The sequence below is a fragment of the Motacilla alba genome, chromosome 5 (assembly GCF_015832195.1).
Source record: "Motacilla alba alba isolate MOTALB_02 chromosome 5, Motacilla_alba_V1.0_pri, whole genome shotgun sequence".
In the NCBI taxonomy this organism is placed as follows: Eukaryota; Metazoa; Chordata; class Aves; order Passeriformes; family Motacillidae; genus Motacilla; species Motacilla alba.
The window spans coordinates 8,218,474-8,233,832 of NC_052020.1; the positions used below are offsets into that span (position 1 = coordinate 8,218,474).

General features: G+C 53.3%; 2 protein-coding genes across 10 annotated transcripts in view; one reads left to right on the top strand and one right to left on the bottom strand.

The window, feature by feature from the left end:
• Positions 1-14,833, bottom strand: part of RAB3IL1 (RAB3A interacting protein like 1) — a 34,273-nt gene extending 19,440 nt beyond the window's left edge. For 2 of the 9 annotated variants that reach the window (XM_038138671.1, XM_038138672.1), the window contains exon 1: positions 2,060-4,440. In XM_038138671.1, the coding sequence (XP_037994599.1) occupies positions 2,060-2,202 (143 nt within the window). In that variant the 5' untranslated portion in view covers positions 2,203-4,440. Of the gene's footprint in view, positions 1-805; positions 1,189-1,318; positions 1,619-2,059; positions 4,443-12,927; positions 13,174-13,325; positions 13,624-14,700 lie in introns of those variants that run through there. The other 7 variants (XM_038138666.1, XM_038138673.1, XM_038138665.1 and 4 more) reach the window with 6 other exon arrangements.
• Positions 6,651-14,707, top strand: LOC119701672 (bestrophin-1-like). The gene is made up of 9 exons (XM_038138688.1): positions 6,651-7,879; positions 8,032-8,126; positions 8,644-8,877; positions 9,462-9,616; positions 10,318-10,395; positions 11,791-11,943; positions 12,380-12,460; positions 13,035-13,186; positions 13,473-14,707. Exons 1-9 carry the CDS (start codon positions 7,728-7,730, stop codon positions 14,650-14,652), a joined length of 2,280 nt encoding a protein of 759 aa, XP_037994616.1. The 5' UTR covers positions 6,651-7,727; the 3' UTR covers positions 14,653-14,707.
• Positions 14,834-15,359: the final 526 nt, after the last annotated feature.

The window sequence follows — 15,359 nt, forward strand, 5'->3', positions numbered from 1 at the left end:
CTGACTGGTAGCTGTCTTTCCAGGAAAAATGGATCATATCCTAAGAGTCATGCACTGACACAAGAAATGCAAACCTACACAAAAAAAAAAAAAAACAAACCCCAACACTCCACAACCGTTTAAAGTTGGTTTCTGTAGAAAAAGCAAAAAAATGTGCAGGATCTGCACTTTTTCCAGTGGGCCCCACATGTTTCCTGCAGCGCTGATCCGACGGGTTTGTTTCCTGTGCAAGCAGCCTCCAGCTCTCTCCAGGTTAAACTCTTACCCCCAGGTTTGGGAGCAGGGCCTGACTTTTCCATTCCCACTGGGATGGACACCTGACCTGCAATACCATGGACCAGCATCAGTCCAGAGTGGCTCATCATCCCATGTGTGCTAAGCATCATCCCTCAAATGTTTGTCAGAGCATCTGGCAGTGGTTTGTTATATTTTTATGTTATTATAATATAGCAGAACACACATGGGTGTTTCTTGTCTTTGCCTCAGCAGTGAAACGTCAAGTCCTGTATCTGGGGATGCTGCTGCCTCTGTATCCCATCTCTTTACTTGGCTTCCACACAACTTCTTCCCTGTGAGGGTGACAGAATGGATTTCCATGGGAAGCTGTGGCTGCCCCATCCCTGCAAGTGTCCACACCAGGTTGGACACGGCTTGGAGCAACCCGGTCTAGTGGAAGGTGTCCCTGCCGTGGCAGGAGAAGATGAACTTCAAGACCCCTTCCAACACAAACCGTTCCAGGGCTCTACGAAGGCACAGAGCCCCGGCACACGGATGCCACTCCTTCCCCGTCCAGACCCGCACCTACCCCCGCAACATCGCTGGGTCCCGGGGCTGCTGATGCTGCTCACGGCGGAGGCGCGCCCGCCAGAGCCCCCATGGCCGGGGCAGCCGCACCGGGAGCGGGAGCCCGGCGGAGAAGCCGGAGCTGCGTCCGGAGGAGAAGCCGGAGCGAGAAGCGGAGACGCGCCCGGAGAAGCCGCAGCCGGAGCGGGAGCCGTGCCCGGAGGAGCCGGAGCCGGAGTCGTGCTCGGAGTGACCCGAACCGGAGCCGCCGCCGGATCCGTGCCCGGAGGAGGCGCAGCCGAGCCAGGAGGGATCAGAACCGGAGGCTCGGGCGGATCCGCGCCCGGAGGAGCCAGAAGGGGATCGGTTCCCGCAGGCTCCGGAGCCGATCCCGAGCAGCCGCGGCCCCGCCGCCCACGTGATGCCGGCGCGGCTGCGCCCTGAGCGCCGCCGGGCCCGAGGGGTCCCTGCGGACACCGGCGCGGCGGGACGGGCTGAGCTGGCTGCTAGCGGCCTTTGGCACCCGTCAACTCACCGCGGGGCAGGGAGGAGGTGTAAGGAAATGTCCGACGAGCGTCCCTCCGCTGCGCTCTTCGTCCCCGGCTCGGAGTCGCTCCTGGCTTCCTCCGCCTCCTTCCCGACGGCGGGATGGGGAATGGGGGCTGCTGTCGCTGCTGCTCCTTCTTCCTCAAGAGGAGGATGCCTCACACTCCGCCCCTGCTCCAGCGTGGGGTTCCTCCCACGGGAGAAGTCCTCCTCCTCCAAGGAGCTCTACATGCACTGCCCCAGCGTGGGTCCCTTCCACAGGGTCAGGAATAGGCAGCTCCAGGCTCCTCTCTCCGCATGTCCTGCCAGGAGCCTCCTCCAGCACGGGCTCCCTGTGGGGCCACAGCCTCCTTCGGGCATGCCTCTGCTCCAGCGTGGGCTCCTCCATGGGCTGCCCATGGACCTCTGCTTCCCTGTAGCCACCCGCTACCAAAACGGTGCCACACAAACCCACACGATGCCACACAAAGCCAATACAGAGGGGAAACCTGGGATGTAAACGCAGGAAGGTGGAAGGATGGGGAAAATCTGGCTGGGGGAAATCGGCCGCTGATTGTCCAGGGTTTTTATACTTCAAGGGAAGCACTGGGCTCGGAACCCAACAGGCAAACCACTCCTGCTGTCACCCCGTCCCACAGCAGATCCCATTGCCACCTGTGGATTGACAGCACTGGAATTTTGAACCAAAAACTGCTGCTGCCCTCAGAGGACATTTCCCATCACATCCTACCTTGCCATTGCCCTGGGCTTTCCTCCAGGCAGCTGTACTCCTTTGGAGCATTCACACACAGAGACAGCTCCCTCCCTGCTCTCAGCTTGTCCATCCTCTGCCTCTGGGACAGACCCAATGCTGGAGGCAGGAGAGTCAGACATGCTGATCCTGGTGTCCACTGCAGGATTTTGCTGTGGATACCACACAGGGAGCAATTCTCTGTCCCAGCATCTCCCGGGTATCTGTGTCACCTCCAGCCCTGCCCTGCCTCATGGCCGGGATCCACGGGGACAGCACAGGCCAAGCCCATGCTCTGAAGTCTGGGAACGGAGTGTCCGGGATGTTTGTGTCTCTGGCTGCAACCTTTGCTATCTTCAGAGAACTTTTGGGAGGAGGGGAAAGATCTTCAGCTCTGCAAAGCAGCACCAGATGTAATTAGTCTTTGTAATTATTAACTCCCAAGGCTTGGCCAGCAGCAACAGAGGGTCCTCAGATTAGAAAGGTAGAAATGCTTCCAGGAGCCAACAAAGGCAGGAAGGATGAGAACTGATAGTGCTGACAGGAAGCTTTGAGAGGGATGTGCTGAATCCCAGCCACTTGAAAAAGTAATTTGTCATAAGGGGGAGAGTGGCACGTGCTCCCCTCTTCTTCCCAGAAGAGAAGCAGGAAAGAAAAGGAAAAAGGGGAAAGTGGAAATAAAAGGAAGGAAAATGACAGGGAAGGAAAGGGGAAGAAGAAAAAGAAAGGCAGGCAGAGGCTAGGAAGGGAAGGAAGAACCGGCATTATCTTTGAGTTTGGAAAGCAGAATCTGACTTGCTGACACCCCTTACCCAGCAAACTCGAACCAGATGGTATTGCCACGGAAAGGGGAACAAATGGCCTGAAACTCCAGGCTCCTCAGCTGTGCCACATGTTTGCTCAGCTGGCTGCAAGGGCTGCAGCAAGGCTCCTCTGGGGTCTCTGATTTCCAGCACCAGCATGTTTGATTCTCCCTTTGGCACCTAATCCCCACCACAATTCCTAAGGCAGGAGAAGAGGGACCTCACTAAGGACCCTTCCCTCATTTTCATGCTGTATGCACTGAACTGTGCAACATCAGAGGCAAAGTGAGAGATTTGTCACCTTCCAAGCCCCTAAAAGCAAAATGCAAAGGGTCAGATGGAGCTTGGCACTGGGACAGGCACCCCCAGCTCCCAGAGCAGCAAGAATTAGTGAGGAATTCTGCAGCATAAGGGGAACAAGCCTGGGGGTCCTTACAAAAGCACTGCAGGGTCACTGCATCCTCTTCAAACATTTCTGGCCAGCTCAAACCTCTGAGTAAATCCTGTCCATGAAAAACAGCATCTCCCCAGACACTCCCCAGTTCAATTTTTCAAAAATTACATCAGATTTCAAGGAAGAATGTAGTTTGGAGAGACACCTCTGATGCCAGCTGCCTCTGTGTCTATCCCAGCACTGAAACTGGAGAAGGGAAAGGGATTTCACCAAGCCTTGGGACCTGCTATCCCTAAAAACACTTACTGTTCTCTGGGAGAGAGCAAGGAGGGCACTGTGCCTTTCTCAGCCAGCTGCTGCTAACTCAGCATTGAGAGTGGCCCTTTGGCATTCCCAAAGCAGGGATTCAACTCCCAGCATAGCAATTCAATCTCTACATCTTTAGCATGGAGAAAATGAGGATGATTCCACGGCTGTGAGGCTGAGGATGGATGTCAGCACCTCTTTGCTTCCTGCTCTGCTGAGCAAGGCAGGCTTTCAGACCATCCTCCTCCTCAGGGTTTGAGGCCACAGGAGATGTGGAAAGAGATCCAAGCAGCTCTGCCACGCTGGTAGCCCCTCAGTTATTTACTTTAATATCAAATACCACACATATTTCCTGCTGTCCCAAGGGCAGCTGTGGAGCACACGAGCTGCCAGCAGAGCTGCTCTCAGAGGAGGGCAGCAGAGGCCCCCAGATGCCAGCCCATCCCTCCACAAACAGCAGGACACTCAGAGGGTTATTGTTCCACGTCCCCAGGAGCAGCCGAACTGCTCCCAACAGCTGCAGCAAATGTCTCACCTGAAGCATTTTGGTCTCCCTGCTGTGTGTGGGGAGGAGGGTTCAGGCACTAAGACCCTCAAGATCTATCTCAGCCTGCCTGTTCAGCAATTCCAGCCCCGGAAGTGACCACATTTCCTTCAGAGAGGGTCCCCCTGCTCTCATGTCCCTTCACTGATCCCATGTTTTAAACTATGCTCTCCCAGCCACTGGCAGCAATTCCCAGGACTGCACCAGAAATCCCACATCAGGCAGATGCCAGGCAGCACCTGCTCCAGAGGAGCAGTGAAACAGCCCACTCCCCTTGCCAAGGATCAGTCACAGGAAAGAGAAAACTACACCTAGGACAAACTATCCCCAACTACTGATGTAAAGTGTCAAAGATAAAGCACAGGACACAGTTGGTTATCACAGGAGCCTGTGTCTCCAGCCACTCTTACCTGCAAGGATCAGACCTGTGCTCCCTGTCCACAGTGTCCCACTGCTGCCTAAATGATGGAAGACCAGTTAATTAAGAAAATATTTTGATTCAGAGCCTCATGGAAGGGGAATGTCCTTAAGACCTGAGCAGAAGCATTGAGGAGGTGGTAGAAGGGAAGGACAATCACAATTGGGAAGGAGCAGAAAAAGGACTAAGAACCCTGGGAAGACAGAGGGAAGGAGTTCCCTGGCTTGGTGGAAGTTTGAGGGCAAGGCAGGGACCAATGTTTCCCAGGATGTCACACAAGGAAGCACAGTGACAGCTCTCAAGCACTGCTGGAAAAGCAAGAGCAAAAGAAAGTGAACACATGGAAAGAGTCTCAGAGAACCAGTGGCAGAGTGGAAATCCCCAGCATCCAAACCACAACCAGAAGAGGTGGCAAACTCATCCAGGGACAGTGAGGGATGACAGGGAAGCATCCTGTGAGAGCCAAGCAGAGCATGGACCAGGTGTTTCACTGACCTAGGGAAGAGAGGGCAGCCCCCAAGCGCACCGTGTTTTACAGCCTTGGTGGAAAATTCCAGCCCTGCATAATCTCCTGGGGTTCCTGTAAGATTGTGACATGGAGAGAGGGACCAAACAGGAAAGAATTAGAGGAAAAATGCCTCTCTTCTGGCAGCCACCATGGCTGTGCCAGGAGTTAGCAGCAGCGGAGCAGCCAGCCCTGCCTCCCCCTCCTCCGGCCGCCTCTATAAACACGCAGGGCTTACTCAGAAGATTAGGAGGGAACAGGGCAAAAGACAACAGAGTCTCTTTTGTAATGAGGAGGGATTACGGCATCAAGTGACCGGCTGCAGCTCCCAAGTGGGTCTCAGGCTCCTTAGCACACTGTGTGGGGCAGGTCCAATCCCCCTATGAGCCAAGGGGGCACGAGGATGCAGGCGGTGGCCCGGGCCACAAAGGACCCAGCGGGGACACGTGCAGGACCAAACCTCCCCAGCCTCCAGCACGGCTCAGCTGCCCATGACTGTGAGTATCTGGTCCTCCTAACAGCAGCAGGAGGATCACTCTTTCCTGCAGAGATCCATCTTCCTGCCTATCCGTGACCTCCTCTGGCTCCATCCCTCTGCTCTGTCTGCTTGTTGTCTGTCTTTGCAATACCTGCTAGCATCAGTTTGTGGTGGGTGATGCACCTGATGTCCCAGAATCTTGCTTGCTGTGGGCTCTCACAACTGAATTCCAGGTCAGTCGACTTCCAGGTGTGTTGGTTAGTCCAGAGGGATGAGGAGGGGATGCAGGCAGTGGCAGGCAGCAGCTCCCTGGGTGGGCTCTTCCAGCCCATCCCGACTCCGGTGTGCCAGTGAGCCACCTCCCACCACGGACCTCAGCCACTAATGGAACGTGCCAGCTGCCCAGTGACATCCCAGGGCAGCCCAGCACAGGCTGGCAGGTGGGCAGGGAGGTGCCTTACCCATTCAGGGCTGGAGGGAAAAGCACTGGGAAAAGCCCCGTATCCCACATAGGAGCAGAACAGAGTAGAGGTGGGGGACATCCATTATGTACATGGCCAAGAGCTGGAGTTTTCCTTCTTTGGTAAAAAAGGGAATCTGTATTTGAATTACGCAACGAAGAATCTCCCTGAGCGCTTTCGAGCCCTAAAGCCCAGAGAAAAGATGCAGCTTTGTGTAAGGGGCCCCAAAAATGTATGGGGTTTTGGGCATGCTCTTCTCTTCTGGGCAGCCTGTGGGTTCAACCTCTGGGGCAGTTAAAACCTACTCTTCCAAGTTCTGTACCCAGAAATCCATATGGAATGGACATGAGGATTTACTGAAATGGGCATTTGTGCACCTGGGGACAGGGACAGCTCTGTTCCTCTATACCACCCTTAAGAGGGGACTCAGGGACCTAAGTCACGACAGGGAAACCCAAAAGAGGAGCAGCACCAAAAAGCCAAACCCAGGACAAAGATGTTGTTTGGTTGAAATAGCCAAAAATCCAGACTTTGCTGGTTTTCTTCACAGCAGCAGCTCACTGGGACCTCAGTTGTCCCCACCTAAATGTAAATCTTTCACTGGGATGCTTAAATGAGAAACAAATGAGGAACATGGGCCCAAACTTACCTGCCTGTAGCTACTTCAGGGTGTGACCTTCATCCCCATCATTCAGGGAAGAGCCCAAGGCCCCATAATCATTAACATCATTACCTCTGTTAAATAGCAATGCCTGCTGACATGTTAGGATTCAGAAATACCAATAGTTCACACTGGATAATTATTTCTAACCCAAGAAATCATTCACCAATCTGCCTGGTATGGATAACACTAGTGTCTTCTTGTTTGTTGGGGTGTTTTTTAAAATAAATTCAGGCTTATGCAACTATGAGTCTGATTATTAATTGATTATAAAGAATTATTTATGCAAGTTAGACTAGAAGTAAAATGGGGATGCTGCATGGCTGGGGAGCATTTCAGTAGCCTGAATGCCTATTTTTCAGCCACAGTGATTTATTGTGCAACATATGGTTGAAGGAAAGGGGAGGTGGAGCTCCTGGAATTTGGGCCCTGTGAGCCTGGCTGAACTCCATCCCACAGATCTCCAACAGGGAAGGCTGCTCTGCCTACATGACTAGGACCAGCAGAGTGCAGATAGCTATCCTTGCTGGGATGCCTTCATCTGGATCAGTCCCAAGAAATCTTTCTGGGGTTTTTCCTTTCCTTTGGGTTGGGTTTTTTTTTGCCAGCAGTATTTCAGGAAGATGTTTCCCAGCAAGCAGGTTCACAGAAACGTATTTGGAACAAAAACAATATTAAGAAAATTACTGGGCTAAGAATAAACTTTGCAGTTTGTGACCCTGAAAATAATTTTACCACAAGTGTTTTGTGGAAGGGGGTGGCACATGGGCTTTGTCCTCTTCAGCCAACCAGCCCCACTTGAATGCTGACAAAAATCAAACACTAAAAACAAAGGGATCCACCAGAAAATACATCCTTAGTCACTATAACCAGCTCAAGGACAGAGAAAAGATGGCCAACTCATCAAATTAATTGCCTGCTGTCAATTTCCTCCTGGTTTTCTGTGCTGCTGCCTACATCTTACCCAGCTTATGATCTCAGCTCGTTCTGTTTTCTCCTTCCTTTCCATCTTGCTTGGTGGGACACTTGGGATGTCCCTGTATCTCTTCCTGCTCAAGCTCCAAGCCCTGCTTGTCGTGTGCCTGCACAGGAGCTGTGATGACAGTGACCTACACCAACCGCGTGGCTGATGCCCGCCTGGGCACCTTCTCCCAGCTCCTGCTCCAATGGAAGGGCAGCATCTACAAACTGCTCTACTCCGAGTTCCTGATCTTCATCTCTCTCTACTTCACCATCAGCCTTGTCTACAGGTGAGCAACTTCACACCCACAGCCTGGCCTGGGGCAGGACACGGGAGAAACACAGGATTGGGGCAGGCATCCTGCTGGACAGGCACTTGCCAGACTCTGCTCACAGGAGGGGGGAAAGGAGAGGGAGAACTGCTTCTGTTTGTCCCTTTTAGGCTGATCCTGAGTGAGAGCCAAAGGCTGATGTTCGAGAAGCTGGCGCTGTACTGCAACAGCTACGCCGAGCTAATCCCCGTGTCCTTCGTGCTGGGTAAGGAGCTGTCTGGAATCCAGCAGGGAGGGGAATGGGACAGCATTTCTTCTCCTTGGTTCAGCAGAGCTCTGCTGGCAGAGCAGGTCCCTCTCTCCACCTTTGTAAAACTCCTAAAGTGGGATATATCCTTTATTGTCATAGCTGAGAGTGTCCCCAGCACAGGAGGACAAGCTCCAAGCAGGACCAGATATGCCCAGGGAATCTGTGGCTGCCTCACCCCTGGAAGTTTTCAAGGCCACACTGGGTGGAGCTCTGCGCAACCTCGTCTAGTGGAAGATGTCCTTGTCCAGAGCAGGGGGTTGGAATGAGATCATCTTTAAGGTTGCTTCATAGAATCAGAACAGTTTAGGTTGGAAGGGAAGTATGAAATCCAGCCTCCTTTTAGCATGGAGGACTGAATTCCCCTCCAGACATTCCTGCACCCATCCCTGTGTGAGCAGGGGAAGAGAAGGAGATCAGACAGAGTGGGAAGATGCCACTTTTCAGATGCCCGACTCTCTCACCTCCCCTCTAGGTTTCTATGTGGCCCTGGTGGTGTCCCGCTGGTGGGCCCAGTATGAGAGCATCCCATGGCCAGATCGGATCATGAACCTGGTGTCCTGCAACGTGGATGGGGAGGACGAGTACGGGAGGCTCCTGCGCCGCACCCTGATGCGCTACAGCAACCTGGTCAGCGTGCTGATCCTGCGCTCCGTCAGCACCGCCGTCTACAAGCGCTTCCCCAGCATGGAGCACGTCGTGAGGGCAGGTCAGCACTGCTCCTTGCTGCTCCTCTAGGGGCAGGGGGCTCTGGGAAAGGTTCTTTGGAAATGGGGTAGTGCTGAGCCCTCAGGGCAGGTGGGAATTCAAGCCCCAAGTCTCCAAGCTTAACTAGCAGGCACACTGCATCTTCCCAAGAGGTTTTTTCCTCGAGGTGCAGCAGAGTTCCCAGTCTGCCCACATTGTCTGGGTTCCCTGGCCAATCCACAGAGATGTGATATTGTTGGCCTCCTAAAAAGAAAAGGCACTTCAGGGACACAAATTATCCCATTCTCAACAAGCTTCTATGGACACCAGGCAGCTGCACCCTCAGCAATGCTTCATCTCCCTGATGGCTCTTACTTGATGTGCTGTAGACATCCAAAGTGAAAACCCATTATCCCACCTACATGACTCAATGGTTTAACAAGGAGACTTGTCCTTTTGCAGGTCTCCCCAAATTCTGAGTCTTTACTGGGATTTTTAGGGAGAGCCAAGGCATCCACCTGAGATTCAGATGTTTTCATTCCAGACCAGATCAGTTCCTTCTGCCCTCTATGTCCATCCCTCTCCCAGCTGCTCTTTCTCATCCAGGCCTCATGACACCAGAAGAGCACAAGAAGTTTGAGAGCTTGAATTCCCCCCACAACAAGTTTTGGATCCCGTGCGTGTGGTTCTCCAACCTGGCTGTGAAGGCGAGGAATGACGGGAGGATCCGGGACAGCGTGCTGCTCCAAGGCATCCTGAATGTGAGTGACAGAGGGGACGATGTGAGATCCTGGGGAACGGGAAGCACCTGTGAAACGGGTCCTTGACACATTCCAGAACAGCCAATGCCCGTGGAGGCTTCTAGGATCCAGATGGAAAGCCACAAGGAAGAATATATCTGGAAGTCTAAGGGAGGTCAAAAACATCCTCAGCCACTGAGGTCCTGTAGAAAACATTGCTGTTAAAAACTCTTAGATAGTTTTGGGCAACAGGCCATGCTCCACAGGCAAGACCTGGCAACAATCCCTGCCCAGCTGCACAGAAAAAGGCTCTGGAGCAGCTCATCCTTCTTGGTATTCATGTGCAGAGAAAGTCACGTGGTTTCTGTTGCCTGGAGCTGGAGTCATCTCCCCAGAGAGAGAGAGAAATCTTCCTGTGGGATATTTATCTATAGACAGGAGAGAGAAATGGATGCTCCTGAGGGCATTCTTGGCCTCACCAGTAGGCTGCTCATTTTGGGAGGAGAAACTCTGCTGTGAAGTGAGCTAGGAATGGATCTTGGGCTCAGGGGGAGACACCCTGCCAGCAGGGAATTCCTCCAAGGCTGAGACTGAGCTCCCCTTCCAAAGAAGGTATAAGCAGAAGGGAAAGGGCTGGAGCAATGGAGGACAGTGGTGCTGGAGAGGCTCTGCAAGGAGCTGGGAAGTTATCCTGACATGCCATTCCCCTTTCCCTGCTGCAGGAGCTCAACACCTTGCGCAGCCAGTGTGGGAAACTCTACGGATACGACTGGATCAGCATCCCCCTGGTCTACACCCAGGTGAGAAGGGAATCCCCACACCCATTGCTCCACCACTGCCCCTGCACATCCCCACTTACACCCACACCTGGAATGGTTTGGGTTAGAAGGGACCATAAAGCTCATCCAAGGACCCTTTCCACTATCCCAGGTTGCTCCAAGCCGTGTCCAACCTGGCCTTGGGTGCTTCCAGGGCTGGGGCAGCCACGGCTTCCCTGGAAAACCTATGCCAGGAACTCACACCTTCTTAGTAAAGAATTCCTTCCTCACATCTAATCTAAACCAGCCCTCTATCAGTTTAAAACCATTGTTCCTTGTGCTGTCACTATCTGCCTGTGTAAAAAGTCCCTCTCCTTCCTTTCTATCAGCTCCTTTAAGGTAAAGGAAGGCCACAGCCTCCCCAAAACCTCATCTCCAGGCTGAACAGCCCCAGCTTTCTCAGCCTATCTTTGTAGAAGTGCTTCATACCTGACCCACCATGAAAAATGCAGGTTATTCTTGAATCCTTCACTCGCACCTGCACACATCATCTCTCTTCCATTGGTACCTCAGCACACACCCAGCCCAGCCTCCTTTGCCTAACTCAGACACATCCACCTCTCCAGGAACAACCTCTATCCAGGGCTAACAAATGCCCACAGGAACACACAGACACACTCCCTGCACCACCTTGCAGGGATCACATCCCGGGCAAGATCCCAGGAAGGTTGCGCCAGGCGTGTACTCAGCTGTTTATCAGCCCAGGCAGACACTTTGGCACCACCTTGCTCCTTTGTCTCCTACAATCCAGCTGCTCAGATAACAGGGATGCCCTTCACCATGAAACAGGAGCTGTTGCTGCTGCTCTGGCAGTGCCAGAGGTTAATGGGGAACATGTAAAGTGTACTCCTGTTTTGAACCCCCCTTGTTTATATCGAGGGACCACGTGAGAGTCTTGGTTACTTTTAACTTGAAAAGGGGAAGTTTCCAGTCCCATGGTGACAGGGAAAAGCACAAAGCTCAGCATAACCTGAAATCCAGGCAGACAAATATTAATAAAAGCTCAGCATGAGAAGAAGGAAGGAAGGATCAAATAGCAAAGCCAGGGTTCCCTTCCTGGACTTGGAAGCAGCCTGCCAGCATGAGACAGCTTCCAGCCCACTCAGGATGTCACGTGCTTGCTGCTGCCACTGGCCTGTGACACCTTCACAGAAACCATTCCAGGGACAGCACACAGTGTAGGTAAAAGCTGCAGGGAAATGGGAATGTCTGTAGCCTTCTGTAGGGAAATGCATCCTCCTCCAAAAAGCCTGTCAGAACTGAATCCAAGGCTTCCCACAGGCTACAGAGCTTGGCTTTGGAGCCGTGTGGGGTGGAACTGAAGGGAGATGCTGGGAACTCACGCTGCCCTGGTGTGTCCCTTGGCTTCCTTCCCAGGTGGTGACCGTGGCTGTTTACAGCTTCTTCCTGGCCTGTCTGATCGGGAGGCAATTCCTGGATCCAGAGAAAGCATATCCTGGCCACGAGCTGGATCTCTTTGTGCCCGTCTTTACGTTTTTGCAATTCTTCTTTTATGCTGGCTGGTTAAAGGTAAGTCCCAGAAAACACAGCTGGAGCTGGAATCTGACCCAGCCAAGGGTTTTTCCCAGTGTGAGCTCACCAGCAACCCTGCTGTGTTCTTTGATCTATGGGCAATAACAGGAAGTCAAGAGGGGCTGAGCAAGTGCCAGGACTTTCTAATTTTCCAACTGGCTCATTCTGGACACCAGCTGCACTTTTCCTAGGCTTTGGTCCTTACTAGAGGGAAAAAAGGAGCTCCTTAAATTGCAGGAGGGTTGTGTGAGCAGGGGGAGTTACTACAAATTCTATGTCTCCTAGCTCCTGGGATGCTTCCACTTTTAACCCACCCACTTTTGGGAAGAAAAACATGGCTTGGAATTCAAGGGACATCACACCTGACTTCTCCCTGCAGGGAAAGGGGCAGGGATGACAATGGTGACCTTTGCTGTGTGCTCTCCACACGCAGGTGGCTGAGCAGCTCATCAACCCTTTTGGGGAGGACGACGATGACTTTGAAGCCAACTGGCTCATTGACAGGAACCTGCAGGTAAAGGGGAGGACGATTTGTCAGTTGAGCCTCACCTGAAGAAGAACACCAAGGCAGGACAGCGACCAAGTTCTCCTGCAACACCTCTGCCTCCACCTCCCTGCCTGCAATGGATCCGCCAAATCCACAGCAGGGAATTTGGGGCTTCTGGCATGTCTTTGCACATGGAGGCTGCCTGCAGCTTCAGTCAATGCTCTGGCACATGGGGTAGATCAAGGCTGCTTGTTTCAGGCCTCAGCTGCCTTCGAATGACACATCATTCCTGCCCCACTTGCTTTCTTACCCTGTGTCCATCTACAACTGCCTCCCCTGCTTTCTGCCATGCAGTAACTCCACATCTCCCACCCTTCTGTCCTAGTGAGTCTGTTGCTTTCCTGTCTCCTTCAGCACCACTTTCCTTCCAATTAATCAAATCTCTGTGTGAGAAACCCAAGTGACAGGAAACCACAGCAACCCCAGCCACTCGCCTGGCTTCCGTGCTGCACCGCTTCCTCCAGCTGTGTTCCTCTGTCCCTCCATAACAGGCACACAAAATGCTCCTCACCCCGTGTGACATTCCTGCTGTCCCCCGCAGGTCTCTCTCATGGCAGTGGATGAGATGCACCAGGATTTACCCATTCTGGAGAAGGACCTCTACTGGAACGAGCCTGATCCCCAGCCACCCTACACCGCGGCCACCGCTGAGTACAAGCGCCCGTCCTTCCTGGGCTCCACTTTTGACATCAGGTGAGTGCAGGGACAAAGTGTCACAACACCTGGATCAGGTCTTATGTAGGACATTACACCTGAGGAGCTTTTAGGCTCATCCACAACTGCCAACATTTTCCATGGAAAAGGATAAATCTAACCTCTTTTCCTCACTCACCTGTATGATGAGCATCGCTGTTTTGGGGGCTGATGGCAATACAGGGAGAGGCTTGCCACTGGCAGCAGCGTTCCCAGTGCTGCCAGCCTCTCCAGGAGATCCCCCCTTCCTCTGTGGCTGTGTAACAGTCCACTTTGCCTTTCCCAGCATGCAGAAGGAAGAGATGGAGTTCCAGCCCCTGGAGCAGATTAAAGAGAACGAGGAGGCCAACCACTCCACTCCTTTGTTGGGACACCTGGGCCGCCTCCTGGGTGTCCAGTCCCCGAACTTCTCCAGGTCCTCTTCCCGGATGAACCTGCTGCGCCGGCGAGGAGATCCCGCGTCACCCTTCTCCCATTATACCTACCAGGACATGGGGAAGGCCGGAAGCCCTTGTGGCATCAATCAGCCAAGGGGAGACTCCCAGGAGCAGTGGGACAGCGAAGAGGGAAAACTAAGGGAGTTTGATGCTTTCATGTCCACCCCCTTTTACGAGAGGCCTGGGTTCTACAGCGCTCCACAGACACCCATCAGCTCCATCCCCATGATTTTCCCTTCCCGACGCCAAGGGCGGAAGAAGCCACCGGCGCTCTCCAGCATTGCTGCGTGCTCCACCTCCCTTCGGGATGTCATTGTCAACGCCTCCCCTTCCAGGGCCAGCGACGTGGACAAGAGTCAGAGCTCCCTGGGCTCTGCTGCAAAGGAAACCTTTGTTTGGCCAACAGAACGGAGTAAAGGTCCCGACTCCGTGGCCGTGACAGTAGAAGAAGGAAAGAGCAGCTCCAGGGAAGCTGCCACCACGGGAAGCCCAGGAGCGCAGTCCACAGCGTCCAACAGCCCCAAATTCCCCTTCCTGCCAGAGCCCCCTGAGCACGAGAAGCACGGCAGCTTCAAAAGCCTGAAAAGCTCCAAAGCCTCACGCCCACCCTGGCTAAACCTGGAGAGCACAGCCTCAGCCACTCCCAATTCGGAGCATTCCAGTGCCTTTCACACCCCCAGCAACAAAACCCCCGGAGGCAGCACCTCCCTCTGCTTCTCCTTCACTCCCGTCACCTCTCCAGCACTGGAAAGGTCCCACAAGGGCAACCTGGGCCCTGAGGCTCGCAGCCTGAGCTTGGAAGATGCAGCCAGCGCTCCAGACCAGCACCCAGAGGTTTCCAGGAACATGAGAGACACTGGGAATGGAAACACCAACACCCCAGCTCCCAAAGAGCCCAGGAGAGCAGAGAGTCCATCCCCCAACGACTCTGGAATTTCCCTAGCTGAGGGTGACTATGTGGGGCTGATGGAGGTGATTCTGGAGGCCAGTGAAAGCCCAGGGGAGGAGCAGATGGACCAGTACAGCTAAAGGGGAATCCATGGATCCATGGGATCCCTGCCTTATCCTGGCACTCACCCAGAGGTGCTGGACATGCAGCTGGAGCTCAGCCTGGGCTGAAACCAGCACTAAGGACACGCTGCTCCTGGCCTCAGCTACAGCAGCAGGCACAACTCGTGTTGCAACAAGAACAAAAGTACCAAAAAACCCAACCTGCAGCAAAAGAACAAGACTTTAGAGTGATAAATATTACAGGTCCCAGCCTGACCAGCCAGGGGTAGCCTAGAACAGGAGCACAGTTAATGTGGATGCTTCTCTCCTCCTCACCGCAAGAATGAGAACTTGAGTCCTCTCTCAGGTAGGACTTGCACTCCTAACAAGATAGTCCAGGGAAAAGTAAGGGACTGAATGAAGTCCCATCACTTGTGATGCAGACCCACAGTGCTTCTTCCAGTCCTGTCTGGCTGGTATTTTCCAGTACTGGGATAAGGCAAGGTAAGGGCTTGCCAGCACAGGCAGCTGCAGTATCTGCCCAGCACATTGCTTCCTTCTGAAGTGCCACATCTCCCACCAGGAATTTGACAGTGCTCAGAGAAAGCTGGATGGCAGCAGACATCACTCAGCTGATTTTTACTGCCCACTCTCTGAAAATAAAAAGTGAGGCTCAAGCCCAGGACCTTGGTTTCGTTTCCTCATTTTAGTTCCCTGCAAGGGATTTAAAGAAACTACAGAGGTTT

Bases quoted from the DNA above. Each gene is read 5' to 3' on its own strand.
- LOC119701672 (XM_038138688.1), top strand. From the start codon at position 7,728: ATGACAGTGACCTACACCAACCGCGTGGCTGATGCCCGCCTGGGCACC. The intron at 8,127-8,643 runs GTAAGGAGCTGT...CCTCCCCTCTAG, and splicing joins CCCCGTGTCCTTCGTGCTGG to GTTTCTATGTGGCCCTGGTG. The intron at 8,878-9,461 runs GTCAGCACTGCT...TTTCTCATCCAG, and splicing joins GGAGCACGTCGTGAGGGCAG to GCCTCATGACACCAGAAGAG.